Below are 27,275 nucleotides of genomic sequence, written 5' to 3' on the forward strand. Positions count from 1 at the left end.
TACTCTTTGCTTCTATAATTTCAACTTTTTTAGATCCCACACATAGGTGAAATGATGCAGTATTTAACTTTTTGTGTCTGGTTCATTTCACTTGGCATAATGCCCTCCAGATTCATTAACACATTAAGTGCCCAGTCAGTCACCGGTGACTGACACTATACCAGTGATTCCCAAAGTGGGCGCTACCGCCCCCTGGTGGGCGCTGCAGCAATTGGGGGGGAGGGCGATGATGGCCACAGGTGCATTTGTTTTAACTTATTTTGTATTACCTTTCTATTCTGAGTTCAATAAATAGTTTCTTAATTTCAAACTTCAATGTTTCTAATTTACACCTTTCTTTACTATATTTTACGAAAAAGGTAGAAACATTAATACATATATCTTTCTGTTTAATTGCTATTAAAATTTAAAAAAATTAATTTCCAGGGGGCGCTGAGTAATATTTTTTCTGAAAAGGGGGCGGTAGGCCAAATAAGTTTGGGAACCACTGCACTATACTTTCCATCCAGAAGACAAAACAGGCTGGGCACTTAACGTGTTAATGTTGCAAATGACAGGATTCCCTTTATTAAGGCTGGATAATATTCCACTGTAAAAATACACACCACATTTCCTTTACCCATCCATCCAATAACGGACACTTAGACTGATTCTATATCTGGGCTACTGTGAATAATGCTATAGTGAACATGAGAGTGCAAATACTTCCTTGAGATATTGCTTTCACTTCCTTTGGTAATATACCCAGAAGTGGGATTGCTGGATCATATGGCAGGTCTATTTTTGAGGAAGTTACATACTGTTTTCCACAGTGGCTGCACCAATCTACATTCTCACCAACAGTGCACATAGATACACTGTTATATACCATTCACCAATAACTTTCTTTTGTCTTTTTCATAATAGCCATTCTAACAGGTATAAAACCACAAATTTCTTAATGCATAGAGAACAAGATAAAATCCAAATTGGCATCATTTCCCATTACCCAATATGTTTGGTCAAACTGAAAAAGGAAGAAACAGTTCATAAATTCTCAGTGGTTTTAGTTACCTGATATTCCCATTCTAGATGTCCTCCCTTCTTGCTAAAGGCCATAACCTTCCAATCCGCAACAGAGACTTTTATCACTGTGTCCACTATGGCAGCTTCCTGTTCTTCCACATCCGAGATAATTTCAGACTCTTTGTTCTGACTGGGTTTTACAGTGCTTTCAATAAATCCGGCTCTAGTTTCCATGTCTGGAATATACCGAAGTTCAAAGTGGCCAACACTGAAATTCCACCTTAAATTTACAAATGCATGTTTTAGAAATTTACACTTGAAAAGAGGGAGCCAAATAAATAACTTTTCTACAGGGAAATAGCAAACATTAAGATTTGGTGATGAGAAAAAGAACTCAACACAATCTTCAGGAAAGAAGCGCTGCTAATTTATGCCATAAGAGGGCATAACTTTGTCAGGGTTTGGAAAGTTGTGAGCTGACATCAGCTATGGGACAGATTTTCTCTCAAAAATTAACAAATGTTCACAATTCCAAATGAGGATGATTTTCTTAAAACACATCAAAGTCATCTTAAAATGGGATAGCAGCATGCAGTCGGACTTACTTCTTAATTCAAGTCTGGGCACATTTCATTCAAGTGTAGAGAAATTAGTATCTCCCAATAAGCCAATGTAAAAGGCAAGATGAATACATCAATTTTAAATTTATGTGAAAACATGTCCTGAAAGGCAATGTGACCAAGTATACCTGAAGGTCACACACCTTACCTCCAATCTCTATTGACTGAGAGCTGGCAAGTCACTTACCCTTTCCTGAGTTTCAATGTCCTTATCCATAAAATGATAATAATAATATTCCCTCCATATTTAATTTACAAAAAAATCACTTAACTATTAACAGTATAATATCTTGTCACTTACATATAAAATGGCCTTAAAATTACATCTACTAAAAAATATATACTTAAGGAGCATAGGTCTTAGACCCCCAGGCTCTTCATTTATATTGACTCAAAATTCTAATTAATTTGAACATCTGTTCCTATGGTAGCTGAGCAACCGGCAAGCACTCGAGCACTTAAAAAAAAAATAATAATAAAGCAAAATCCTATCAAGAATACAAAAGGTTAGGTTGCCAGCAGATATAAAACGTTACTCACAGTCCAGTGAATGTAAGAAAATAAAATGTTTAAAAATGCATTCTTAAATGAGTTAGAGAAAACAACTTTCAGGAAAGGAAAATGAATTGTACTGCATCATATATAAATTTGAAAGTCTGGATTAGCCCTAGTTGGTTTGGCTCAGTGGATATAGTGTTGGCTTGCGGATCAAAGGGTCCCGGGTTCGATTCCTATCAAGGGCATGTACCTTGGTTACAGGCTCCTCCCTGACCCGGGCCCTGGTCAGGGCTAGTGCAGGAGGCAACCAACTGATGTCTCACATGGATGTTTCTCTCTTTCTTTCCCTCACCCTTCAATGCTCCCTAAAAATCAATGGGAAAATATCCTCAGTTGAAGATTAAAACAAGAAGAAAAAAAAAGAAACGAAAATCTGGCTCACTTTCCAAAGATAAAAATGGGATCAAAAATTATTACTACAAAGGCAATTTAACATTTAAATATTAGGTTTTTAGGCCTAGCTGGTTTGGCTCAGTGGATAGGGGGTCAGCCTGTGAACTGAAGGGTCCCAGGTTCAATTCCAGTCAAGGGCACATGCCCAAGTTGTGGGCTCAATCCCCAGTGGGGGGTGTGCAGGAGGCAGTCAATCAATGATTCTTATCACTGATGTTTCTATCTCTCCCTTCCTCTCTGAAATCAATAAAAAAATATTAAAAAATAAATATTAGGTTTTTAAAAATCACACATATATGTAATTTAAGAACAGCATAACTTATCCAACCATCTTATTTTTAATCACATATTTAAAAGTAAAAATTATATAAGGAATTCATTATTTGAAAAAAAATATTTTTTTACCAAATAAATTATATCTTCATACTTTAAGAAGAAAATAGACTAAAATATTATTTTAAAATCAGGGTAATTGGAAAAACTATGAAACTACTACATAACAGAGAGAACTCAGAGTGAAAATGGTCAGGGCTGAAATAAAGCACATTAACTTTCTCTTGAGACTTTTGCATTGAAAAAATGTTGATCAGTAAGCTTGCTCTGAAAATTATCATTAACCTAAAACTAAACTCATATATCATCATCGTATGAGACTCCTTCTAGTTACCATATCCTTAAGCATATGGAGAGAAGCCCAGTACAGAATTTGTTAATAATCATGAGGCCATTTTTAATTTAGGGCCTTCATTTTTCTTAAAAGAATAGTATGCTTCTAGGGAACCAAAAGAGTTCAAAAAAATCTTCAAAGAAAACTCTGAGTAGTTTTAGTTTTGGTGTGGTTCTAAGTAACACTAGCAGCTATAGGATCTGAATACTCACTTCTCATTGCCACTGCGAGGCCCAACGGCTCTAACAGTTTTCTGGGTGCGCTGCAGAAGCAGGATGTCTTCTTGTTCCATTTCATCATTATCCCATCGGCGACAACCCAATGCTGAACAGATGTACCTCACCTGAAAAAACATATAAAATTAGTTTAGCCCTAGCTGGTTTGGCTCAGTGGATACAGCATCGGCCTGTGGACTGGAGTGTCTTGGGTTTGAATCCAGTAAAGGGCAAATGCCCAGGTTGTGGGTTCAATCCCCAGTGAGGGCATGCAGGTAGCAGCCGATCAATGATTCTCTCTCATCATTGATGTTTCTATCTCTCTCTCCCTCTCCCTTCCTCTCTGAAATCAATAAAAATATTTTTTAAATTAGTTTTAAAAAATACAAGTTACAGGAGGCCAGAGCCATTAAAGGAATCTCTAATTTATGTTTTTTTAAAAAGAAAAGTATGGAAGCACCCAAATATTAAGAAGCATCGTAGATTACCAACTCCTAAAATTAGTTATTTAGAATCATAAAAGCAGCAATGAATATTCCAGGGAATGATTTTAAGGACTTAGATAATTTTAGTCTTACTTGGAGCATTCCATGGAATATACAAAAAGAAATGGGTAAAAATAAATAAATAAATAATAAAAAAGAAATAAAAAAAAGAAATGGGTAACCAGTTTTGATATCTTAACAACATCAATACAATTTCAGGTGAATTAAAAAATATCCACCTCAGAGTTTCCATATTACAGAAGTAGTTGGTTTTTAAAAATTTGAACCTCTTCTAATAGCTGCAGTATTTCAAAGTACTTCCTTCAAATCTTCATTAAAAGAAAAAGGAAAAATCTTAGTATGAACCAAACTAAAATCCTAACAGAAAAAAGCATACCTACCAGAATACCAGAATTTTGCAAAAGCACATCAAATCAGAGACCTGAGGATCTGGTTCATGGCAGTGTTTACAGGGAACACTGAAATACACAGAGGACTCAAGGCCTTCTCAATGCACTGCAGTATCAGGAGGTGAAGTAGAAAGCATCTGCAGCAAGTACTACGGACCTAACACACAGGGAATCGCTCAAGTGTGGAAAACTCAAGGGTCAAAAGATAATTTTTCTATTTTTCCTTGTTTTAATCTTAAGTCTATATATAAGACAGTCACATACCAAGGTGTCAGGGATTAAAAAAAGATTTTACCTTTCTAAAAAAGATGCTTTTAATTGGTCATTCCTAATAATGGATTTTAATTGCAAGACACAATTTTATTTTTTATTTATTTTTTTTATATATTTTTTATTTCAGATAGGAAGGGAGAGGAACAGAGAGATAGAAATATCAATGATGAGAGAGAATCACTGATTGGCTGTCTCCTGCATGCCCCCTACTGGGGATCGAGCCTGCAACCCGGCATGTGCCCTTGATGGGAATCGAACCTGGGACACTTCAGTCTGCAGGCTGATGCTCTATCACTGAGTCAAACCAGCTAGGGCGCAAGATGCAATTTTAGAAGCAGATTATGATTACATCCTAAGAGCTAATAATGGACAAAGTCTAGGGCTTATCAGCATGACTATCACCAGACAGATCAAGTCAAATCTGACCTTGAAAGTTTCTGACCCTTTTAAAGTCTCAGTTTTCTCAACTTTAACATAAGTACAATTTTCTTCTTGGATCCTCTTATTATAGGATCAAACTAGATAAAGAAATAAGTGGTACATTATTCTTATTATGATTGTTATTAATCTTTGGAGGGTTCTTCATCCATCCAAATGGAAACAAAAATATGTAACCCTTAGGAATACTGTGAGGATTTCAAAATAATGTGCAATAAGTGCACCAGCACAGAGAAGAACCTGTTGTCTTGCTTCTGCTGTCCTGACTCTGCTGTGCATTCTGTTATCTTGGATAAAGCTAGTTTCTCTTAATAATATTTCCCCGTTCCACTTTATATATAGTTCTTTTATTACACCAAATGATATCCTTGGGGGAAATTTTAATAAACCTCAAATAGTAATAGTATAGTTTAAGAAACTACTTCTATTACAATTTATTCTGATTTCTCCCCAAGTAAATTCAGTATTTTCACTCACCTTTCCAGTACACGCACTGAGTCCATAGGTAGTGAGAGACTTCCCTCCAACCAAAACAACATCATCTCCAAATTTGTAAGAAGATTCAAGAAGTGATTCAACTGTAAAAGGAACTGTTTCCATGCTCTCACGGTCTCGGTCCCACTGGAAGAGGTCTCCATCAAGGGAAGGAATGATCATCTTATTCCCGAAAACCTAAAATAAAAGTTACGTTTGAAAAAGACCTTCACTATAAGAGGAGTAACTACGAGCTGGAGGGACTCTAGCTTCCTTCTCAAGCAGCACAGCTCACCAACAAACAGAAGCAACTAAAAAGAACTGCCACCTCTCCAGGGGCCTCCATGCAGTTCTCCAGTATGCTTTTTCTCCAACTGTTTGCCAGGAGTGTCCTTATGATATGTGAGTTACCCAAGAGAGTTCTGTGATCAAGTGAGTTCAAGAAGAGGTTACTACAGGGGTTCTTATAGTGATTGACATGCTAATGTAGATTTTCTAGCGAGGGGACAGCATATGCAGTACTTTCCAGGCCTATTTTATCCAGGCCAATTGCGGTCATAGGCTCAGATCCAAGAAAACAAGTTGATTCACGCAGTAGCCCATCCTCTTTTGTACTTACTTTCTCAAGTCAGCTGTGTGCTAGAAGCCTGGAAACCAACTGGTAACTCACTGAGTTTATGTTCTCAGTTGTTCTTCCTCTTTAACAATGTTTACTGAGGGCCTACTATGTGCCAGATACTATTCTGTTGCTTATGACAGATGACACCAATGAGTGAAATAAATAATAATAAAATAAAAACAATCTCTGCCATTCTGGAGCTCAAACTCTAGTGTTGGCAGACAAAGTAATGAATAATTATAAGGTAATTTAGGTGATAAATGCCGGAAGGAAAAAATAGAATAAGATAAAGGGGACTGGAAAATGTGCATGTGGGAGGGGGAAGAGCCAGTCAGTGAGGAGTTAAGGGTAGACCCTGCTGAGAATGCAATATTTGAGCAAAACCTAAACCTGAAAGTTAACCATGCTTATTTCTGGGCCACACCCTTTACCAAGAAGGACTTAAGGTGCAAGTGCCCATCATAAGGAAAGCGAACTGTATTTAACTTATTGCTGTACTATACAAACTGAGACACCATTACATCCTCAAAAAGTGCTTATTGTACTTCTAAGAAATATTTACCAGGTATGCTTATGTTCTTACATTTGTTTATAAAGTGGCTGTAAAAATAATGCACTCAAATCTAGTGCCCAGATTTTGTTATCTAATTCCAATCCCCACCAAAGGAACCAAGGCTTCTCACACAAGTGATTGATACCAGGACTGGTAGATAAAAGATCAGCCTTAAACATCAGATTATTCTAGAAAGAACAAATGTAATTTAACTAAAAAAAAAAAAAAAAGGATGGGAGCATGCCACCAGCAACATTTGGAAGAGTTTAAATACCAAAATAATTAACTACTAAATTATAAATCATTAGGGAAAAAGAGGAATTCACAAGCCCATACTAATAATAAATAGATAAAATAAATAATATATGAGGGAAAGGGAAGACTCTTATTGCAATAAAATGCCAAGTTTCTACTGGTAAATATGAAAGGAGGGCTGCAGCTGGAAAAATTAGCATTTTGTATCATCATAGTAAAGATTGAATCAGGTCAAAAATCAGCAATGGAATTAAATCTAGGTGAAAATTTTGATGAGAAGCAGGATATTTGAATGGACTTAAAGTATTCCCCACACACTGCTTATTATTTACAAGAATTTCATAAACAGTAATTATATAGGGAAGAGTTCAGACAATACCTTGACTAGTGACCAAAATTAATAACATCCCTGATGCCCTAAGGCAGTGGTCGGCAAACTGCGGCTCACGAGCCACATGCGGCTCTTTGGCCCCTTGAATGTGGCTCTTACACAAAATACTGGCTTCTGCGCATGGGCCATGAAATTTCAATTGCACTGTATGTGCGCGCCTGCATGTGTTATTTTGTGGAAGAACCACACTCAAGGGGCCAAAGAGCCACATTTGGCTCGCGAGCCGCAGTTTGCCAACCACTGTTCTAAGGGGAGGACACATCACCTATGCAGAATCCTCACCAAGTATACACAAGCTGCATCTGAGCACAAGAAACACCAGACAAGCACAGAAGAAGGAAATTTCAATCCTATCCTATCTAATAAAAGAGAAACATGGTAATTGGCGTACGACTGCTACCCTTCCCATTGGCTAATCAGCGAGATATGCAAATTAACTGCCAGCCAAGATGGTGGCCGGCAGCCAGGCAGCTTGAAACTAACATGAGGCTTGCTTGCTTCAGTGACGGAGGACTCCAACGTTCCCCGCCTGCCTTGCCGGCCTCTGAGCTTGCAGTTTAAGAAACATTGTAACAAATATAGAAGCTAAACAAAACCCCAGAAACCTGCTTTCAGCGAGCCGGGATCTCAGAGCTGGATTTTTATACATTGTTTCAATTATAGAACTGAAACAAACCAGATACCTGCTTTCAGGAGTGGAGGCCTAAGAGCTGGAGCCTCAGAGCTAAAGCTGGCCCAGAATAAAAAAAAAAAAAGGAAAAAAAGGAGCGGTTGGGAGCTTCCGTCACCCGCCAGCCTGAAAACAGCCCTCAGCCCCTCACCCAGACTGGTCAGGCACCCCAGTGGGGACCCCCACCCTGAAGGGTGTGTGAACAGCTGCAAACAGTCATCATCCCCTCACCTAGGCTGGCCAGGCACCCCAGTGGGGACCCCCATCCTGATCCAGAACACCCTTCATGGCAAACCAGCCAGCCCCACCCGTGCACCAGGCCTCTACCCTATATAGTAAAAGGGTAATATGCCTCCCAGCACCGGGATCAGCGTGACGGGGGGAGCTCCCCAACCCTCTGATCGCCCTGCGGCTCTGTGTGTGACAGGGGAAGGCGCCCCAACTTCCTGATCAGCCCTGCTCTGTGCCTGATACGGCGGAGCTCCCCAACCCCCTGATCACCCTGCGGCTCTGTGTGTGACAGGGTGCGGAGCCCCAAACCCCCCTACCCCCCACGGGCCCTGCTCTGTGTGTGACAGGGTAGAGCCATAACCTCCCCATCGGCCCTGCCCTGAGTGTGAGAGTGGTGGCGCCCCAACCCCCTGATCGGCCCTGCTCTGTGGGTGATAGAGGGCGGCACCCGAGCCCCCTGATCCACCCTGTTCTGTGTGTGACAGGGGGCGGTGCCCCAACTCCCCTATCGGCCCTACTCCGTGAGTGACAGGGGGGAGCTCCCCAACCCCCTGATGGGCTCTGCTCTGTGCATGACAGGGTACAGAGCCCCAACCCCCCTGATGGGCCCTGCTCTGTGTGTGACAGGGGGCAGCGCCCCAACCCCGATTGGCCCTGCTCTGTGCGTGACAGGGAGTGGCGCCGCAACCTCCCCATAGACCCTGCCTTGAGTGTGACAGGGGGCGGTGCCCCAACCCCCCAATCGGCCCTACCCTGAGCATGACTGAGGGTGGCATTGCAACCTCCCAATCCGCCCTGCTCTGTGAATGACAGGGCGCAGCGCCCCAACTCCCCAATCGGCCCTGGTCTGAGCCCGACCAGGGGCTGCACCTAGGGATTGGGCCTGCCCTCTGCCACCTGGGAGCAGGCCTAAGCCAGCAGGGCGTTATCTCCCGAGGGGTCCCAGACTGCGAGAGGGCACAGGCCTGGCTGAGGGACCCCCCCTTCCCCCCCAAGTGCACAAATTTTTGTGCACCGGGCCTCTAGTCCTATATAATAAAAGCCTAATATGCTAAGTGTCCAGTCATCCAGTTGGCCATTCAACCCATCAAAGCATAATATGCTAATGATATGCTAAGGCCACTTAACTGTTTGCTATGACGGGCACTGACCACCAGGGGCAGACGCTCTGACTGGTAGGTTAGCTTGCTGGAGTCCGGGCCATCAGGACTGAACGATACAGGCCAGACACACCCTGGAGCCCTCTCACGATCCCTCCCTGGCTGGCCAACCTCCTGCGTCCCTCTCCGGCCCTGATTGTGCACTGGTAGGGTCCCTCGGCCTGGCCTGCACCCTCTCGCAATCTGGGACCCCTCGGGGGATGTCGGAGAGCCGGTTTCGGCCCAGCAGTGGAATGACCAGTCTCTATGACGCGCACTGACTACCAGGGGGCAGACGCTCAATGCAGGAGGAGTGCTACTCAGCTAGAAGCCTGGGGAGTGCCCACAGGGGGAGCGCCACTCAGCTAGAAGCTGGGCTCTCGTCTGGCAAGTGCAGTGGTGGTGATGGGAGCCTCTCCCACCTCCACGGCACTCCTATGGGGAGCAGGCCTAAGTCGTCAGTTGGACATTCTCCAAATTTTGTGCACTGGGCCTCTAGTTCTTAAATAAAAGGGCAGAGAGACTGTATTCTTCAAAAATGTCAACATCATAAAAGACAAAGTCTGGACGACAAGATGTACTGAGATGGAAGATGCTACAAAAGACATTATTAGGTCAACTGATTAAATAAGAATATGAATAGTAGATTAAAATATCAATATAAATTTATGAAGTTGATAACTGTACTGTGATTATGTAAGAGAATGTCTCTATTAGAAAATATTTAATGGTAAAGGACCATGATGGAGATCTAATATATTTTTAAATGTTTCAAGAAAAAAGTGTGTATGAGGGGTGAGGGGAAGGGAAGGAGAGAAAGAGGCACTCAGATGATAAAGCAAGCAGGAGGTTTCAGTACGTAAATTTGGGTGTATAAGGGTTGGGGAGAGATCATTTTTATTTGAGCAATTTTTGTAGTTTGAAATTATTTCCAAATAAAAGGTTAACAACAAAGACACTCAGGAGCCTTGCAGGAGCTCTGTAATTAAAGCCAGAAGGCTATGCCATTGAATCAAAGTTCATCATAACACTCGCTAAAGATCTACAGTTATTACTTATTTACCTATTTATATTTACTTTTTCATATTTCTTGATAACAAGATAACAGATTTTATTTTCAAAATATTGCAACTTTTCTTTTTGTCTGTTGTCGACTGTTCAACTTGAAGTTGCCACTAAGAACAGATATGGGGGAAGAAAGGGATGGGCAGAGATTAACCAAAGAATTTCTATGCATACTAGAGGCCCGGTGCATGAATTTGTGCATGGGTGGAGTCCAGCTGGCTTTTCCCAATTGGGCAGATCAAGCTGAGCTGGCCAGGGGGAGGGGCTTCGCATGGTTGGCTGGCCGGCCCTGCCCTCTGGTCAAACTCCGGGTCAAGGGAACAATTTGCATATTAGTCTTTTATTATATAGGATATGCATAACCTATGAACACAGATAATAGTGCAGTGAAGGCCTGTGAGGAAGAGGGGTTGAGGGGGTCAATGTGAAGGGGGGAAAAAAAGGAACATCTGTAATACTTTCAACAATAAAGAAAAATTTCTAAAAAAAAAAATATATAGATATAGATCAAAGTATACATACTCTATTGTGGACAAAAAGGGGCCACATGCTAACCTGACAAGCTCAGGGCCTGTCTGGCAGCCTTGCAAACTCAGAGACCTAAAGTAACCACAAAGGATGGTCTGAAGTTAACTAAAAAACAATTTATGGTGGGTAGTCATGTCCTTGGCTGGTATCTTCCCTGACAAAGGTCAATCTTTACCTTAACTGAACCTGTCTATTCTCATTTTGCATCTACGATAATTTATTGTTGGAATATCAGAGTAATTTTTCTTTTTCTGGACTATCAAAGCATAGATACGCCTCTGCAGAGACTGCAAATCCCCTCATTCTTATTGAGTTAATTGTTGACTGTTAACTATCCTGTGCCCACCTAAGTAAAAGATGTACTATCATTTTACTTTTTATCCAATCCCAGAGGTTTCCCCACTTTGCCTTCTCCCACATCCCTAACCAATCACCAATGGATTTCAAGTAACCCACTTACATCCTCCTCTTTTGTTTTTAATGTATAAAGTAAGTGAAAAACTGCACTTCTCCAGAGCATTATCTCAATGTGCTGAGATTCTGCTTCATAGCATTTGTCGACAATTTGGCTCAAAAAAACTCACAAAAATTCTTCACAGGTTTGAATGTTTCTTATGTTAACACTATGATAACAATCTGTAGTATTTAGCAAATATGACCTCCCATTTTGAATTACATATGTTAGAAAATCAAGTATTTATTGTCTCTACCTTCCATATTATGTTAGGTATTCTATATTGTATTTACCAGAATAGTAAATTCAAATTATGATAAAGTTAAAAGAATAGGCATTTCAGGTTGTCCAGCCCTGTGGACAGTAGTACTAGTCAAGTACAAACAGGAAAAGTAGATGTGTATCTCTAAAAAAAAAGAGGAGTGAATAGGTTATAAAACAAAGGTAACATTTGTTTGGACTTATTTCCTTTTCCATTAACTTCTTTTCCCCTAAGGCAGTAGCAGGTCCTTAGGGAACACAATGGCTCCGAATTCCAAAATAAAACAAAACTATCTTCTATTTATAAAAAAAAAAACCCTGGGTGTAACGTCACGACTGACGCTCAATCAACCAGAAGGAAGTCAATCCTACAGGGGTCGTCTTGGAAATGGCTGCACCCTCCCCAAGCTGTTTTCCACGAGGGCGGTGAGGTTTCAGGCAGGAACCCGCCCTCGGAGCCTGGCCACACTGAGTCCTGGGTCACGTTGCCAAGGGCTGTGCCCTTACTGAGCTGTTTCCGGTAAGGGCGAGGTTTGAGGCAGGAACCAGCCCTCAGAGCGTGGAGGCATATATCTTTATAAAGTTTTAATACATTATATTAGAGGTCGTGGTGGTACTGTTTTACCCACAGGGTCTACAGGAATTGCTGAAATTTACTTCTCGGTGGAAGCACCTTTCATTCCCAATATGAATTACCCATTCCACTAAATGAAACTTCAATTTCTAGACTACATATAAACAGTGAAGTTGCTAAAACTATTAAAAAGGCCCAACTTCTCATTATTGATGAATGTACCATGGCATCCAGTCATGCTATAAACGCCATAGACAGATTACTAAGAGAAATTTGAATGTTGTATTTGGTGGGAAAGTTCTCCTTCTTGGAGGGGATTTTCGACAATGTCTCAGTATTGTACCGCATGCTATGTGATCGGCCATAGTACAAATGAGTTTAAGGTACTGCAATGTTTGGGGATGTTTCAGAAAGTTGTCTCTTTCAGCAAATATGAGATCAGAGGATTCTGCTTATAGTGAATGGTTAGTAAAACTTGGAGATGGCAAACTTGATAGCAGTTTTCATTTAGGAATGGATATTATTGAAATCCCCTGTGAAATGATTTGTAATGGATCTATTATTGAAGCTACCTTTGGAAATACTGTATCTATAGATAATATTAAAAATATATCTAAACATGCAATTCTTTGTCCAAAAAATGAGCACATTCAAAAAGTAAATGAAATTTTGGATTTACTCGATGGAGATTTTCACACATATTTGAGTGATGATTCCATTGATTCCACAGATAATGCTGAAAAGGAAAATTTTCCCACCGAATTTCTTAATAGTATTACTCCTTGGGAATGCCGTGTCATAAATTAAAATTGAAAGTGGGTGCAATCATCATGCTATTGAGAAATCTCAATAATAAATGGGGTCTTTGTAATGGTACCAGATTCATTATCAAAAGATTACGACTTAACATTATCGAAGCTGAAGTATTAACAGCATCTGCAGAGGGAGAGGTTGTTCTGATTCCAAGAATTAACTTGTCCCCATCTGACACTGGGCTCCCATTTAAATTGATTAGATGACGGTTTCCCATGATGCCAGCATTTGTGATGACTATTAATAAATCACAAGGACAAACTCTAGCCAGTGGTTCTCAATCTGTGGGTCGTGACCCCTCTGGGGGTCAAACGACCCTTTCACAGGGGTCGCCTAAGACCATCCTGCACATCAGATATTTACATTACGATTCATAACAGTAGCAACATTACAGTTATGAAGTAGCAACGAAAATAATTTTATGGTTGGGTCACAACATGAGGAACTGTATTTAAAGGGCCAGAGGTTGAGAACCACAGAGTAGGCATATTCCTACCTGAACCCGTTTTCGCACATGGTCAGTTATACAGTGGGGCCTTGACTTACGAGTTTAATTCATTCCGTGACGGAGCTCGTAACTCAAATTACTCGTATGTCAAATCAACAGTGAACAAGTGAGACACGTGATGCTGGGCTGATGTTGTGGCATTCACTGTGACGTTCGTTGTGCCAACTAGCGGTGGGGTATCTGAAGCTGGCTCATAACCCGAATTTTAGCTCGCAACTCAAAGCAAAAAATCGGCTGAGAGACGGCTCGTATCTCGAAAAACTCGTTAGTAGGGACACTGTATGTTGCTTTCTCTTGAGTTCGAAGAGCATGTGACGTTAAAGTTCTAAATACTTCATCACAAGGGAAATTAGTCAAACACTCTGAAAGTGTTTTCACTCTTAATGTGGTGTATAGGGAGATATTAGAATAAGTTTAATCACTTTATCAGTCATTGTTTGCATCACTGTTGTTTTTATATGTTTTTGTTGTTTTATCCTTTTGTTACTGTTTATTAATAAATTTATATATTATTTTCATATACATTTTCTTTCATCTCTCACACTTCTATTATAGAGAAAGGGCAAATAGCAATATTAAAATATCTCCACTAATTAATTCCCTTTTAATGTGCACTAATTTTGTGCACCAGGCTACTAGTATTAGAATAAGTTTAATCACTTTATCAGTCATTTTTTGCATCACTGTTGTTTTTATATCATGTTTTTGTTGTTTTTATATCATGTTTTTGTTGTTTTCATATCATGTTTTCGTTGTTTTTATATCATGCCTCTGTTGTTACGTCCTTTTGTTACTGTTTATTAATAAATTTATATATTATTTTCATATACATTTTACTAATTTCCTCTCATCTCTCACACTTCTATTATAGAGAAAGGGCAAATAGCAATATTAAAATATTTCCGCTAATTAATTCCCTTTTAATGTGCATGAATTTCGTGCACCGGGCTACTAATCAAGCTAATAATATGGACTAAAATTCATCATTGCTTTAAGGATGATCTATATACCTCCTAATATAAAAGAAAACTTATCTACAATTAAAAATATGGTTTAAAGAACCAAGATTTTAAAAAATATATTTTTTTATTTCAGAGAGGAAGGGAGAGGGAGAAAGAGATAGAAACATCAGTGATGAGAGAGAATTATTTATTGGCTGCCTCCTGCACACCCTACACTGAGGATTGAGCCCACAACCCGGGCATGTGCCCTAACTGGGAATCCAACCGTGACCTCCTGGTTCATAGGTTGACACTCAACCACAGAGCCACGCCCAAGCAACACCATATTGTGAAAAATTGGCTTATTTGAAAAGTTAAATCAATGAGAAAAGTAGAAAACCCAAACCAACAACAAAAAAGCATTATGATTCAATGCTGATTCATCATGTATATCTGGGTTATGATTTTAAAAGTTCACCCTTAAAGCACCGCTCTTCACTAATTGGCCACTTATAAGTTATACACACGTATGCTAACCTTTGCACCAATCTGTGTGAATTTTGCAGGCTACATATGTGAAAGCAGATGGTGCTTTTCCTTGAGAGCCACAGGAAGCAGTACATGAATTCAGTTCAGGTGGAGAGATGACATCACCCCTCACAAGAGCATTACCTCACTCTCCCAGCATAGGAATGAGTCACCCAGATAGTCAGCTGCAAATCCCTTGGTGGAACAAAATGTAGGTTACCCTGATGCATTTTCACATTCCACAGACTGGTCCCTGTAAGTAGCTATTTGCTCTGATTTGCTGCTCTGCATCTCAAACTAATTGTGCAACTTGCTTCCCCAGTCAACCATTTTATAAACATAAATTCTTGTTTTCTGTGTGTTTTTCCCATTTGTTTTTTCTGTTCATAATTTTAAAGTAAGAGGTTTGTCACATTGGCTAGCAAACTAGTACCAAAAGGTCTGACAAGATCTTCATGCAATCACAAATCAACTTGGTAAAGAAACTGAATTTGTTTCTGAACAAGATCTACATGGCACAATGAATATCAGTGGCACATGTAACCCGGGACTACTATTTGAAATCAGAATGTGAAAATAACTCTTATTTTCAAGTGGCAGAAGGAACTTCAACTGAGAAAATAGAGAAAGTACTAGTACTAAAATGAATATAACCAGCAATAAAAACAAAAATTCCTTTAACCATGCATCCCACCACCTCCCGCCCACATACCATCCACACATACATTTTTCAGGGTATATGCAACTTCATGTTAACTTATATAAAAAATTTTAAACATATAAAATATAAAATACATATTTTATTCATTTATTTTCCTTACCCAAGGACATATTTTCATTGATTTTTAGAGAGAGGGAAAGGGAGGGGGAGAGAGAGACTCAGAGAAACATAAATCGACTGCCTCTGGCAAGCACCAGGACTGGTACCGGGAATCAAACCCATGACCTTTTGGTGTATGGAACTACACTCCTACCAGCTGAGCCACACCAGATAAGGCATAATATTTTAATACAAATAACAATATAATAAACCCCTATGTATCTATCACCCAGTTTCAACAATTATCAACATTTTGCTAATTATTTCAATTATTCTCCACCTAGCCACTCCATATACTTGTTTACTAGGTTATTTTATTTAAAGTTACAGACATCATGTTATTTCTCCTATACATACTTCATTGCTGAGAAATAACTATCATACCAACATTACATATAATAGAATTAACATTAATTTTTTCCTCTTAAGAGCACTTTCCACTCCCTTTTTTGTGCACTGATTTACTTGAGAAAAGATATTTAGTCCTCCTCTAGAATGTCCCACAGTCTAGATTTTGCATGTAATTTAACTGGTTCCTTTATCCCAGTATTTGTTGAAAAGTGAGCTACGCCCTGGAGCTTTGATCTGATGCAGGTTCAATTTTTTTGACAAGACTACTTCATACATGGTGCTGTAAACTTCCTACTATTATTAGAGGTCAGCAAACTATAGCTCATGGACCAAAATCAACTGTGTGTTTTGGTAAATAGTTTCATTGGCACACAGTCACCCATTTATGTCTATGACTATTCTACACCTACAGAGATCGTGTGGCCCACAAAGCCCAAGATGTTTACTATCTAGTCCTTTACAGAAAAGTTTGCCAACCCCTGTGTTAGGTCATATTTGTTACTGTTAATCAATGGATTCAGGGGAGTCAGTCTGCTCCCTCTTTTAAAGTGTCCCATCAACTTTTCACCATTTTAGTATCAATTGATGATTACTAGTTCAATAAAGGGGATAAAGTAATGATTTCTAATTCTATCATCCTTTCTATATTTATTAGCTAGAATTTTTCTATAAAGAACTTTTCCTCATTCCACTTTGGAAGCTGGATTTGCATTTTCTCAAATAGTGACTCAAACATTAAACATTCTGAAATCCAACAAGTTGTATCCAGTGTATTCCCTAACCAAGAAGGAGGGTAAAGGAATGCACTCTGCTGATGGTTATAAAAGCCAAATCCCAAGTATAAGCCAAGAAACAGTAAGAGTTAAAAGGTTTTGCAAATCGAGGTGGTGAGGCAACAGCAGGCATCCAACATATGAAATGGAGACATGTCCACAGCGAGATGATCACCCCACAGACCCCTCCCTCCCACCCCACTCCTGGATCCCCTCCTTGACTCTGTCAGCCACTATGTAACCTTGGAATAAAACTAACACTTGACCGTTTTACAAAATTCTTCACATTAATTTACTGTACTTAATCCTCAAAATCAGTCTCCACAACTTTTTTAAAAGGTTATGTCTTTTGGTTCCCAAATTACTGGTTAATGTTTCTGCCACTTTGGTGATATGTTGGCCTGCTGCTTTTCCCACACTCCTTTTCCTGCTCCTCCAACACCTCCACAGTCAAAACAGCCCTAGCTGGTTTGGCTCAGTGGATTGAGTGTCGACCTGAGGACTGAAGGGTCCAGGGTTCAATTAGGGTCACGTGCCCAGGTTTCAGGCTCGATCCCCAGTGGGAGGCCTACAGGAGGTAGCTGATCAATGATTCTCTCATCATTGATATTTCTATCTCTCTCTCCTTTTCCTTCCTCTCTGAAATTTAAAAAAAAAGAAAAGACACACACACACACAAAAACCAGACAGAGTTTTTGATATTCTCTTTTACTGTGAAACTTTCAATGAGACAGATGAATGAATCAAAGGGTAGTTTCAGTGAGGTATTTGCATTATAAGCCAGTTATTTCTAATTGTGGAAGTATTTGTATTTATAAGTATTTATAAAGTATTCACACACCAACATGCTATCTATGTGATGTATCTGAGAAATTATTCTTGATAAAGTACATTAAGAATTATAATTATTAGTACAGGAAACACAAATACATTGGTAAGTATTGAGATATTTCAAAAAAAATAAAATATTGTAAAGAAAATAAGAAATAAGTCCAAAGATCAATAAGTCCAATGAATCTCACTGCCAGAAGTTAATTCCAGCATGTCATAAATAAAAGAGTTTCATCAAAAGGTTGATGGAACTTGGGGACTCAGCAAGGGCTGAATCACATATGTTATTGCCTGTTGGAAATGGCTAAGGGCATTTCCCCAAACCTGAAAAGGATGTATAAATGATTGCTTGCTGCCAGACAGCTGAGGGCATTTCAATCTACATGTTATTGCCTCCTGCTGGCCAAACACCTGAACAGCCATAGGCAGTTCCTCCAATCTGACAATGGATTCTGTATACTAAACCCTGGTCTTTGATGTGTATATCTATCTACCTTGCCTTAGGACAGTGGTCGGCAAACTCATTAGTCAACAGAGCCAAATATCAACAGTACAACGACTGAAATTTCTTCTGAGCCAAATTTTTTAAACTTAAACTATATAGGTAGGTACACTGTTATTAACTTAATTAGGGTACTCTTAAGCTGGCCTTTGCTAAAAACGTCCTCAGTCTGATTGAGGTACGTTCGGTGAGGTCGACACCTTCCAACTCTCCCATCCACACTCGTCTTGTATACTTGTTTCGTCTATCTCCTTTCGTTCATGCTCTCTATGTCCAAACCATCTCAACACACCTTTCTCAATCCTCGACACTACATCTTCTTTCACTCTACAACGTTCCCTGTACATGCGCACCCGCACATGGTATTTTGTGGAAGAGCCACACTCAAGGGGCCAAAGAGGTGCATGTGGCTCGCGAGCCATGGTTTGCCAACCATTGCCTTAGGACAAATTGTGTTAATAAAAAGCAAGAGGTCCAGGAGACAGAAGAACTTAGTTCCTTTAGCTAAGTCTTCTCTGGCTCCCCCAAATGCCTTCCAAAATTATGTTTTGTCTCTGGATTCTTGATGAATTTACACACAGCGCCTTCTCCAGATTCCTGAACCCTTCTAGATGCTGAGAAACACCCACCGGCATTATCTCACCTTTACTCCATCAGACAAATTTCTGAACCATTTTGAGTCTAATTTTCTGAAAAAATGGGAGTTAATAAGAATATTTTATAAGGATATATTAAGGATTAAATAAGAATGGTTTGCTATCACTCAGCAAACTATAACGTGCTAATCAAACAATAGTTGTTATGTCATTTAATAATCCAGGGCTGTTATCTTTTTTTAATATATTTTATTGTTTTTTTTACAGAGAAGAAGGGAGAGTGATAGAGAGCTAGAAACATCGATCAGCTGTCTCCTGCACACCCCCCAATGGGGATGTGCCCGCAACCAAAGTACATGCCCTTGACCAGAATCGAACCTGGGACCTTTCGGTCTGCAGGCCAACACTTTATCCACTGAGCCAAACCAGTTAGGGCCAGGGCTGTTATTTTGAACCTCTAATGTACTTCATATGTGTGTGTATGTGTGTCTATACCATATATGTATATATATGTACATGATATAAACACTGAGTGGCCAGATTATTATGACCACCTGATGTTTGTAGGCAAATTAGCTATAATTTTGTGCTGAAGTTGCTAGAGGGCCAGACCATTATAAATAGGGAAGCAGGTTGTTTACCACGAGAGTAGAAGTAATTTTTTTCTGAAGATACAGGTAAACAATGCAATTTAACAGCCTTTGAATGTGGGATATACATATACAGTATATGTATACTTATTAAGCAAAAGTATTAAAACAAAAATATATAAATTCATCACGAGGCTTCTTTTATTTCCTATAAGGAAACTTCAGAAAATAACTATGGTTCCTTAACACCAAATTTCAAACATTTCAAAAGAAGCTTGTAGAATTCAAATAGCTGCTCCAAAAGTAAATTCAAGGTGTATAATGCTTAACTATGCCATGTCGATTATTTCTTTCCCAACCCTGAATCCACAACATCCATTTAAAAACAAAAACTCAAAACTAAACAAAGATGAATTCAATGTAAGAATTCAATATATCAGGCCCTGGCCGGGTAGCTCATTTGGTGAGCATCGTCCCGATATACCAAGATTGAGGGTTCAATTGCCAGTCAGGGCACATACAAGAATCAACCAGTGAATGCATAAATACATGGGACAACAAATGGATGATTCTAATCAATGTTTCTCTCTCTCTCTCTTTGTCTCAAATCAATTTTAAAAAATCAAATCTATCAAATTTTTACCAGTCTTTGATTTACCAGAAATCTCTATCAGCCCTAATATTATCCTTTGATTATAATATAGATGTTCTGCTGGATCATAAAGTACTTTATCATAAAAATAAGCACTATGAAAGAAAATTAACAGGCATATTTTTGTATATTTCAATTCTTCAAAAATGATGTACAATGAATACAAAATAAAATGGTAACTCTTAATAAATCAAAATGAGCAACTGACCAGACTACTAGATGCCAGAATTGACTATTTGTGATTTTAAAAAAGTTCCAACATTATTGTGTTGACAAAATACTTTTTTTATTTCCCTGAAAACGTTTAAATTACCATGATGGGGAGAGTAAGGGAGGTTTATCTGCTAAAAGAACAGTGTTCCTGGGAAATCATACCTCAAAGACTAAGGAAGATGATCTAATATATGGGTTTATGAGAGCTTTTAGCAGATCTGAATATTGGCTGCAAGAAGTCACCCTGTGTGATATGCCTAAAAGGAAATGTAAATTTCAAATAGAAGTAAATGGAGAAGAAAAAAACAAACTATTAAGTGATTTAGTATTTATTATCTTCAAAAATTGTTAATTAATGCCCAAGAGCAGTGAAATACCAAGTAAATAATTGTTTCATTCTTTCTTTCCTTAACCTATACTTAACCTACAAAACAAAATCCCCAAGTAAAATTACCAGACTAATTTCTTAAGCATACTTTTCACATTCAGATTTTAGAAACTATCTCTGCCTTTACTTATACTAATATACATTTATGAAGTACAAAAGCAATGTACATGAGAAGTCAATTTCTTAAAAAATTAGATCAAATCAATTTTTCACTTGGTTATAGCTTGAATAAATTGGTTTGGTTCACAGCATTGCTTTCAGCCACATTAAGGGATTAATAAAACAAAACTGAATCAAAGCAATGCTTCATTCCTATAATTAAAAAAAAAAGCAATTAACTGAAGCAATTATTTAAATATGGGCTTGCTACATGATTGACATTGACTTTTCACAATAAACCACCTCATACATAACATAGCCAGGCTGAATATATGCTAGTTAATGTACAAATAAAAACTGTAAAATGACCTGGCATCTTTCAGTATAAGTTTGAGAATCATTCTTTTTAAAGATTTTTTAATTGATTTTTACAGAGAGATAAAGGGAGAGGGAGAGAGAGAAACATTAATATGAGAGCAGAAGATCAATCGGCTGTCTCCTGCACGCCCCTCCCAGAGATTGAGCCTGAAACCAGGCCTGTGTGCTAACTGGGAATCAAACCAGTAATCTTTCAGTGCATGAGGCGATGCCCAACCAACTGAGCCACACTGGCCAGGGCATAAATTTGAGAATCTTTAAAAACTTATTTTAATAAAGCAATACTCAAAAGGGTTTACTAAATGGACTCTTTGTGAACCATGAATCAGTAACCATAAAAAGTGTGTTCTTTCCAAAGGCTCCCCCACCCAGGAAGACCCTTAATGAATGCAGTCTGAGTGGGTGGGGAGGCTGGAGAGCTCCAGCTTCATGGTTACCTGTTTCTGCACCTGTCTGAAACAGAAACACAGTGTCCCTTGGGGAGGAACAAGTCTAAAATAAAACAAACCCCCAAACTCTAACTATAGACTTAGAGTTGTTTGTTCTTTTTAAGAGGGGGGGAGGGGAGACAGGCAATTTAACAGAAAACTGAAACAAAAAACAAATCTATCTCTGCATAAAGGAAAAGATAAAGATACTCATCTAAGGAAAAACTTGTTATATACACATAATTATAATATGCATTCTAAGTAAATATAAGAAAGATCTTTGTATTTATGAATGTGTTCCAAGATATAGAGAAGTAAACAGTTCAAGGAGAGTGTACCTACTCAGATTTGGTAAAGTGTGGTCCAAATGCCACCCAGAGACCTAAAGAAAAACTATGCTGATATGTTACAAAACAAAATAAAATTTAAGACCACAGCCAAATCTAAATGCTTTTTGAAGGTTGAATCTACATATAAATTACCAGAGGAAAGATAATCAGGTTTCATCTCAGGTGGTCCTTCTGAAAATTAAAAACAAAATTCTTAGCTACTATCTAAAGTACAGTGGGGCCTTGACTTACGAGTTCAATTCGTTCTGAGACCAAGCTCGTTAAGGAGCTCGTTAACTCAAATTACTCTGTCAACTCAATGCAAAAAGTAAGCTGAGAGACAGCTGGTATCTCAAAAAACTCGTTAGTTGGGACACTCGTAAGTTAAGGCCCACTGTACTAGGCCTAGAAACTAGGGCACATCTGTAAATGCTAATAAGAGTACACCCTAGGTCAGCAATTTTCAACCTTTTCCTCTTAAGGCACACAAACTAATTATTAAAATCTGCAGCACACCAAAAATATATATATTTTTGCCAATCTGACAGAAAAATAGATATAATTTTGATTTATTCACACCAGATGGCTATTGTTCTACTGGCTGTTGTCATTTTCCTATTTGACAACCTAAGAGAAAAAAGGTCAATGCTTCTGACTAAATAGTCAGGTATTCATGCTTAAAAAATTTTTGCGACACACTGGTTAAAAATCACTGCCTTAGGTTCAGCATTTATTCTAATACACACACACACACACACACACACACAAACACACACACACACACACACAGTTTTAGCTTAATTTATACCAGTATTCTTTTGAGGAAATTTGCAAATACCTACTTAAGAGGAAAAAATGGAAACTCAGGTCTGTGTCCTAAGGCATCTCAAACTTCCTGCAGTACACAATTCATTCTAAATATAATGTAAAATACTTGTTTTTAATAGAATTGTCAATCTCTGTCAATCTCTGGAAACTCTTTATTAACATAAGCAATATAACCACTAAAGTAACATGATATACTATTTTCACATGCCCTTTGGATCAGAAAAGGTTATGGACAACAACAGAGTAGGCCATGAGGCAGTAAGATGTGCACCTAAGGGTAATTTCTAATGAATTTGTACTTTACTTTTTAAAGAATCCTAAATGTACTAAAAAGGGAAGTTCCAAAATCCCTCTAGATAATTTATTTGGGTGTTCCTGTATTTGATGACAGCTGATTCCTGAAGTTAGAACAATCTTTAGAGAATTAGCCCAATCCCATAATTTTACAGATGAGGAAATTAAAGAATAATTTAGACAGGTCATAAGCCAGTTAGAGGAAGAATCGCACTGGAACTCAAGCTCCTGAGTTCTAGTCACTCCTACCTAAAAAGTTCCTGCACTGCTTTGACTGTTAATTCTGCAAAAGTGCAAGCAATCCATAACCAATTCCTCTATCACTGAGGGCTGGAAATCATGGTGCAGGCTATAAAATTCTTCACCCTTCAGCTTCTCATTAAGTTAGTAACTGCACAGAGAATACATCTTTGAGTTTGATCAGTTTTATCTTCATACCACTCTTGAGGAACTGACATTCTAATACAAGAGTCTCCACATGAAGCCAAGGGTCTACTTACTGTCACCTGGGTAGCCCCTTTATATCCCCACACCAGTTCCTTCTGCCTGCTGCAACTAGCCCTCCTTCTAACACCACCCTTTCCTACCAAATGCTGGGCTTCAGAAAGACAAAGTCAACCCCTTAACCATTTCTCACAAAAATTTAGAGACCTTCCTAAAATATTTTATTAGATGCATTTAGAAAGTTATTACTCTATACATCCAAAGTAGCTTTTGATCCTCTCTTTGTGGTATTTTGTCGAACTTCTGAACACAACTTCTAGATGCTGAGCAGCACACACCTTGCTGAATAACAGATAACTCAAGTTCACAATACATTCCTCTCCTGTTAACATGTTCATAATATTACAAATCTTTTTATCATTTCTACTAGAGGCCCAATGCACAAAGATTCATGCAAGAATGGGCCTTCCTTCCCCTGGCTGCCGGCACCACCTTCTCTCTGGCCGGAGACACCTTTCTGCCTTCCCTCCAGCCCAGAGCCGCCTTTCTGCCTTTGCTCCAGCCCAGAGTCACCTTTCCGCCTTCCCACGTTGCCCAGAGGCCTGGAAAGGCTGGGACGGTATGGAACACCTGCGTCGTCACCCCGCCCCCAGGCCACTTGGTGCCTGCACGCATGTGCACTGCCCACAGCCCCGTCATCTTTGTCAGGTTAATTTGCATACTCACTCCTGATTGGCTTGGGGTGTTGTGAAGGGTATGGTCAATTTACATATTTGTCTATTATTAGTGTAGATTATATACTAGTTGGCAATTATTATATTGTGGTCTGTGGACACTTTAAGAGATGCAGAGGTAAAATAGGGGTTTTTTTATTTTATTTTTTTTAGAGGTAAAATAGTTTTAATACGCTGTCATTTGCCTTTTCACTGTGGTGACATTTGTATAGAGTGAAAGCAATGGTGACTACTAGATGTATCAGTTAATAATGTGGATTTTTTTCAATAGATGGAGTTACACATATATTGATATATATGCGATTTGATATGTAAGCTATTTTGTTGTATTGACAAGCTTCAAAACTTCATATGTCAAATCTGCTGAAGGTGTTAACATCATAGATATTTTTACACTTAAAAATGTTGAATTTCGTGCCAGAAAAAGAGCATTTGCAGGAAGTTTTAATTCATTACTTTATTTTGAAGAAAAGTTCTGCTGAATACTTCGGGAAGCTTATGGTGAACATGCTCCATCTCCAGATACTTGTGAATGCTGGTTAAACGCTTTAAAATGAAAGACAAAGACATCCAGGTCAACCGAAAAAGTTTGAAGACCAACAATCACAAGCATTATTGGATGAAGATGTGTGTCAAACTCAAAAACAACTTGTAGAAGATTAAATGTTGCTCAGCAAACAACTTCTGATCGTTTACAAGCAATGGGAAAGATTTTAAAGGAAGGAAAATGGGTGCCACATCAACTGAACGAAAGACAAATAGAAAACCACAAAGTCATCAGTAAAATGTTGCTTCAAAAGCATGGAAGTCTTTTTTGCATCAAACTGTGACTGGCGATGAAAAGTGGATTTATTTTGAGAATCCCATATGCACAAAATCATGGATTGATCCAGGTCAACATCGACTGCAAGGCCAAATCTCTTCGGAAAGAAGACAATGCTCTGTGTTTGGTGGGATCAGGAAGGTATGGTATATTATGAGCTTCTAAAACCAGGTGAAACCGTTAATACTGATCGCTACCGACAACAAATAATCAATTTGAACCACACTTTGATCATGGAATGACCAGAATATGCCAAAAGACACAGCAAAGTAATTTTGCTTCATGATGACGCACCATCACACACTTCAAAACCAGTTAAAGACACGCTACAAGATCTTGTCTGGGAAGTATTAACCCACCCGCTGTATTCACCAGACGGTGCTCCTTCAGATTACCACTTGTTCTGATCGATGGCACACACACTTTGAGCAGCGCTTCAAAACATACGAAGAAGTGGAAAATTGGGTCTCTGAATGGTTTGACTCAAAACAAGGAAAGTTCTTTCTATTGGGACAGTATCCACAAATTACCTGAAAGATGGGGGAAATGTGTAGCTAGTGATGGACATTACTTTGAATAAAGCACTTTTGATGTTTCTCTTGAAATTATCATGTTTTCTTTGATTACAAAATCCGCTATTATTACCTGGTACACCTAGTAAACTGCTGGCGCCCCAGCTCGATCCAGCACCAACTAGTAGTCCTGGTGTTCCATGCGCACACAGCAAAAAATGAAGACCAAAGACAGTTTAGCTCACAATGTTCTTACAAAGAAATAACAGTTAGCAATTTCATTAAATTGTGACCTGAACACACATTTCACCCTTCTGCTAACTAATGAGAAAGTGTGGGCCACACACTCAAGCAGATATGAGGAAAGCATGGAGCTCCATTTTCACTTGGACATTGGAGAGAAAAGCTATGATTATAAGACTGACTTTTTCCAGACATTTTCTCAAAAATAAAGTGAATGTCTCACTTCAAAACCATTTATGATAAAATTCAAGTTTTAACAAAAACTAGAATTTTGAAAAACCTGTATCCACCAATGTGAGCTTGACAGCTTCCCAGTACTTAAAAGATGTTTTTGATGAGATCAGGGGTGAGAGTAATAAATCTGCTTTTTAAAATATTCTATGAGGAAATATTTCAATATTTGAAAGATCTTTGTAATTCCATCAATATTTTCCAAATGATGGTAGAAAACCATGCAAGAGGAAAAAGCAAGACAGACCAAAGGATGTTAATGCAACGGAGTACAAAATGTACAATACAGTTTGAGATTCCATAGTGCAACTAACCTTTAAGAAACTTTCACTTATTTTTATATAGTATCAAAAAAATGACCAAAATCATCTGAAAAGGGTACAAAAAATACTCCTTCCTTTTCCAACTCCTACATCCTCCTATATAATGAAGAAGCAATATGCAAATTAACCTCCACACCCTCACAAGATGGCTTCCTACGACCAGGCCAGCAGGGGGGTTAGTGAGGGACGACCAAACGACTGAACAGCAGGCTGCGTGGGGCAACCAGGCCAGTGGGGGAGGGGCAGTTTGGAGCAACCAGGCCAGCAGCAGGGGGGTAGTTAGGGGCAACCAGGCCAGCAGGGGGGGCAGTTAGGGGCGATCAGTCCGGAATGCAGAGGCAGTGAGGGGCGATAAGGCCAGTGGGGGGGCAGTTAGGGGCGACCAGGCAGGCAGGCAGGTGAGCAATTAGGAGCCAGCAGTCCAGGATTGTAAAAGGGATGTCCGACTGCCGATTTAGGCCCGATCCCTGGGATAGGGCCTAAACCGGCAGTCAGACATCCCCCAAAGGGTCCCATATTGGAGAGGGTGCAGGCTGGGCTGAGGGGACCCACCCCCCATGCACGAATTCATGCACCAGGCGTCTAGTGTATACACACACACACACACACACACACACACACACACTGAGTGGTCAGATTATTATGACCACCTGATGTTTGTAGGCAAATTAGCTATAATTTCACACTAAAGTTCTTAGAGGGCCAGACCATTATAAATAGGGAGGCAAGTTGTTTACCATGACAGAAGTAATTTTTTTCTGAAGATATGGGTAAACAACGCAATTTAACAGCCTTTGAATGTGGGATATATACATAAACTGAGTG

General features: G+C 39.1%; 1 protein-coding gene across 8 annotated transcripts in view; it reads right to left on the reverse strand.

The window, feature by feature from the left end:
• The window catches only part of EIF2AK3 (eukaryotic translation initiation factor 2 alpha kinase 3), a 121,520-nt gene that overhangs the window by 76,186 nt on the left and 18,059 nt on the right, over nt 1–27,275 (reverse strand). For 7 of the 8 annotated variants that reach the window (XM_059688383.1, XM_059688380.1, XM_059688377.1 and 4 more), the window contains 3 exons: nt 5,542–5,736; nt 3,456–3,586; nt 1,054–1,285 (listed from right to left, as the gene is read on the reverse strand). In XM_059688383.1, the coding sequence (XP_059544366.1) occupies nt 1,054–1,285; nt 3,456–3,586; nt 5,542–5,721 (543 nt within the window). In that variant the 5' untranslated portion in view covers nt 5,722–5,736. The remainder of the gene's footprint in view (nt 1–1,053; nt 1,286–3,455; nt 3,587–5,541; nt 5,737–27,275) is intronic. The other variant, XM_059688382.1, reaches the window with a different exon arrangement.

Source organism: Myotis daubentonii, chromosome 3 (genome assembly GCF_963259705.1).
Source record: "Myotis daubentonii chromosome 3, mMyoDau2.1, whole genome shotgun sequence".
NCBI classification, from domain to species: domain Eukaryota; kingdom Metazoa; phylum Chordata; class Mammalia; order Chiroptera; family Vespertilionidae; genus Myotis; species Myotis daubentonii.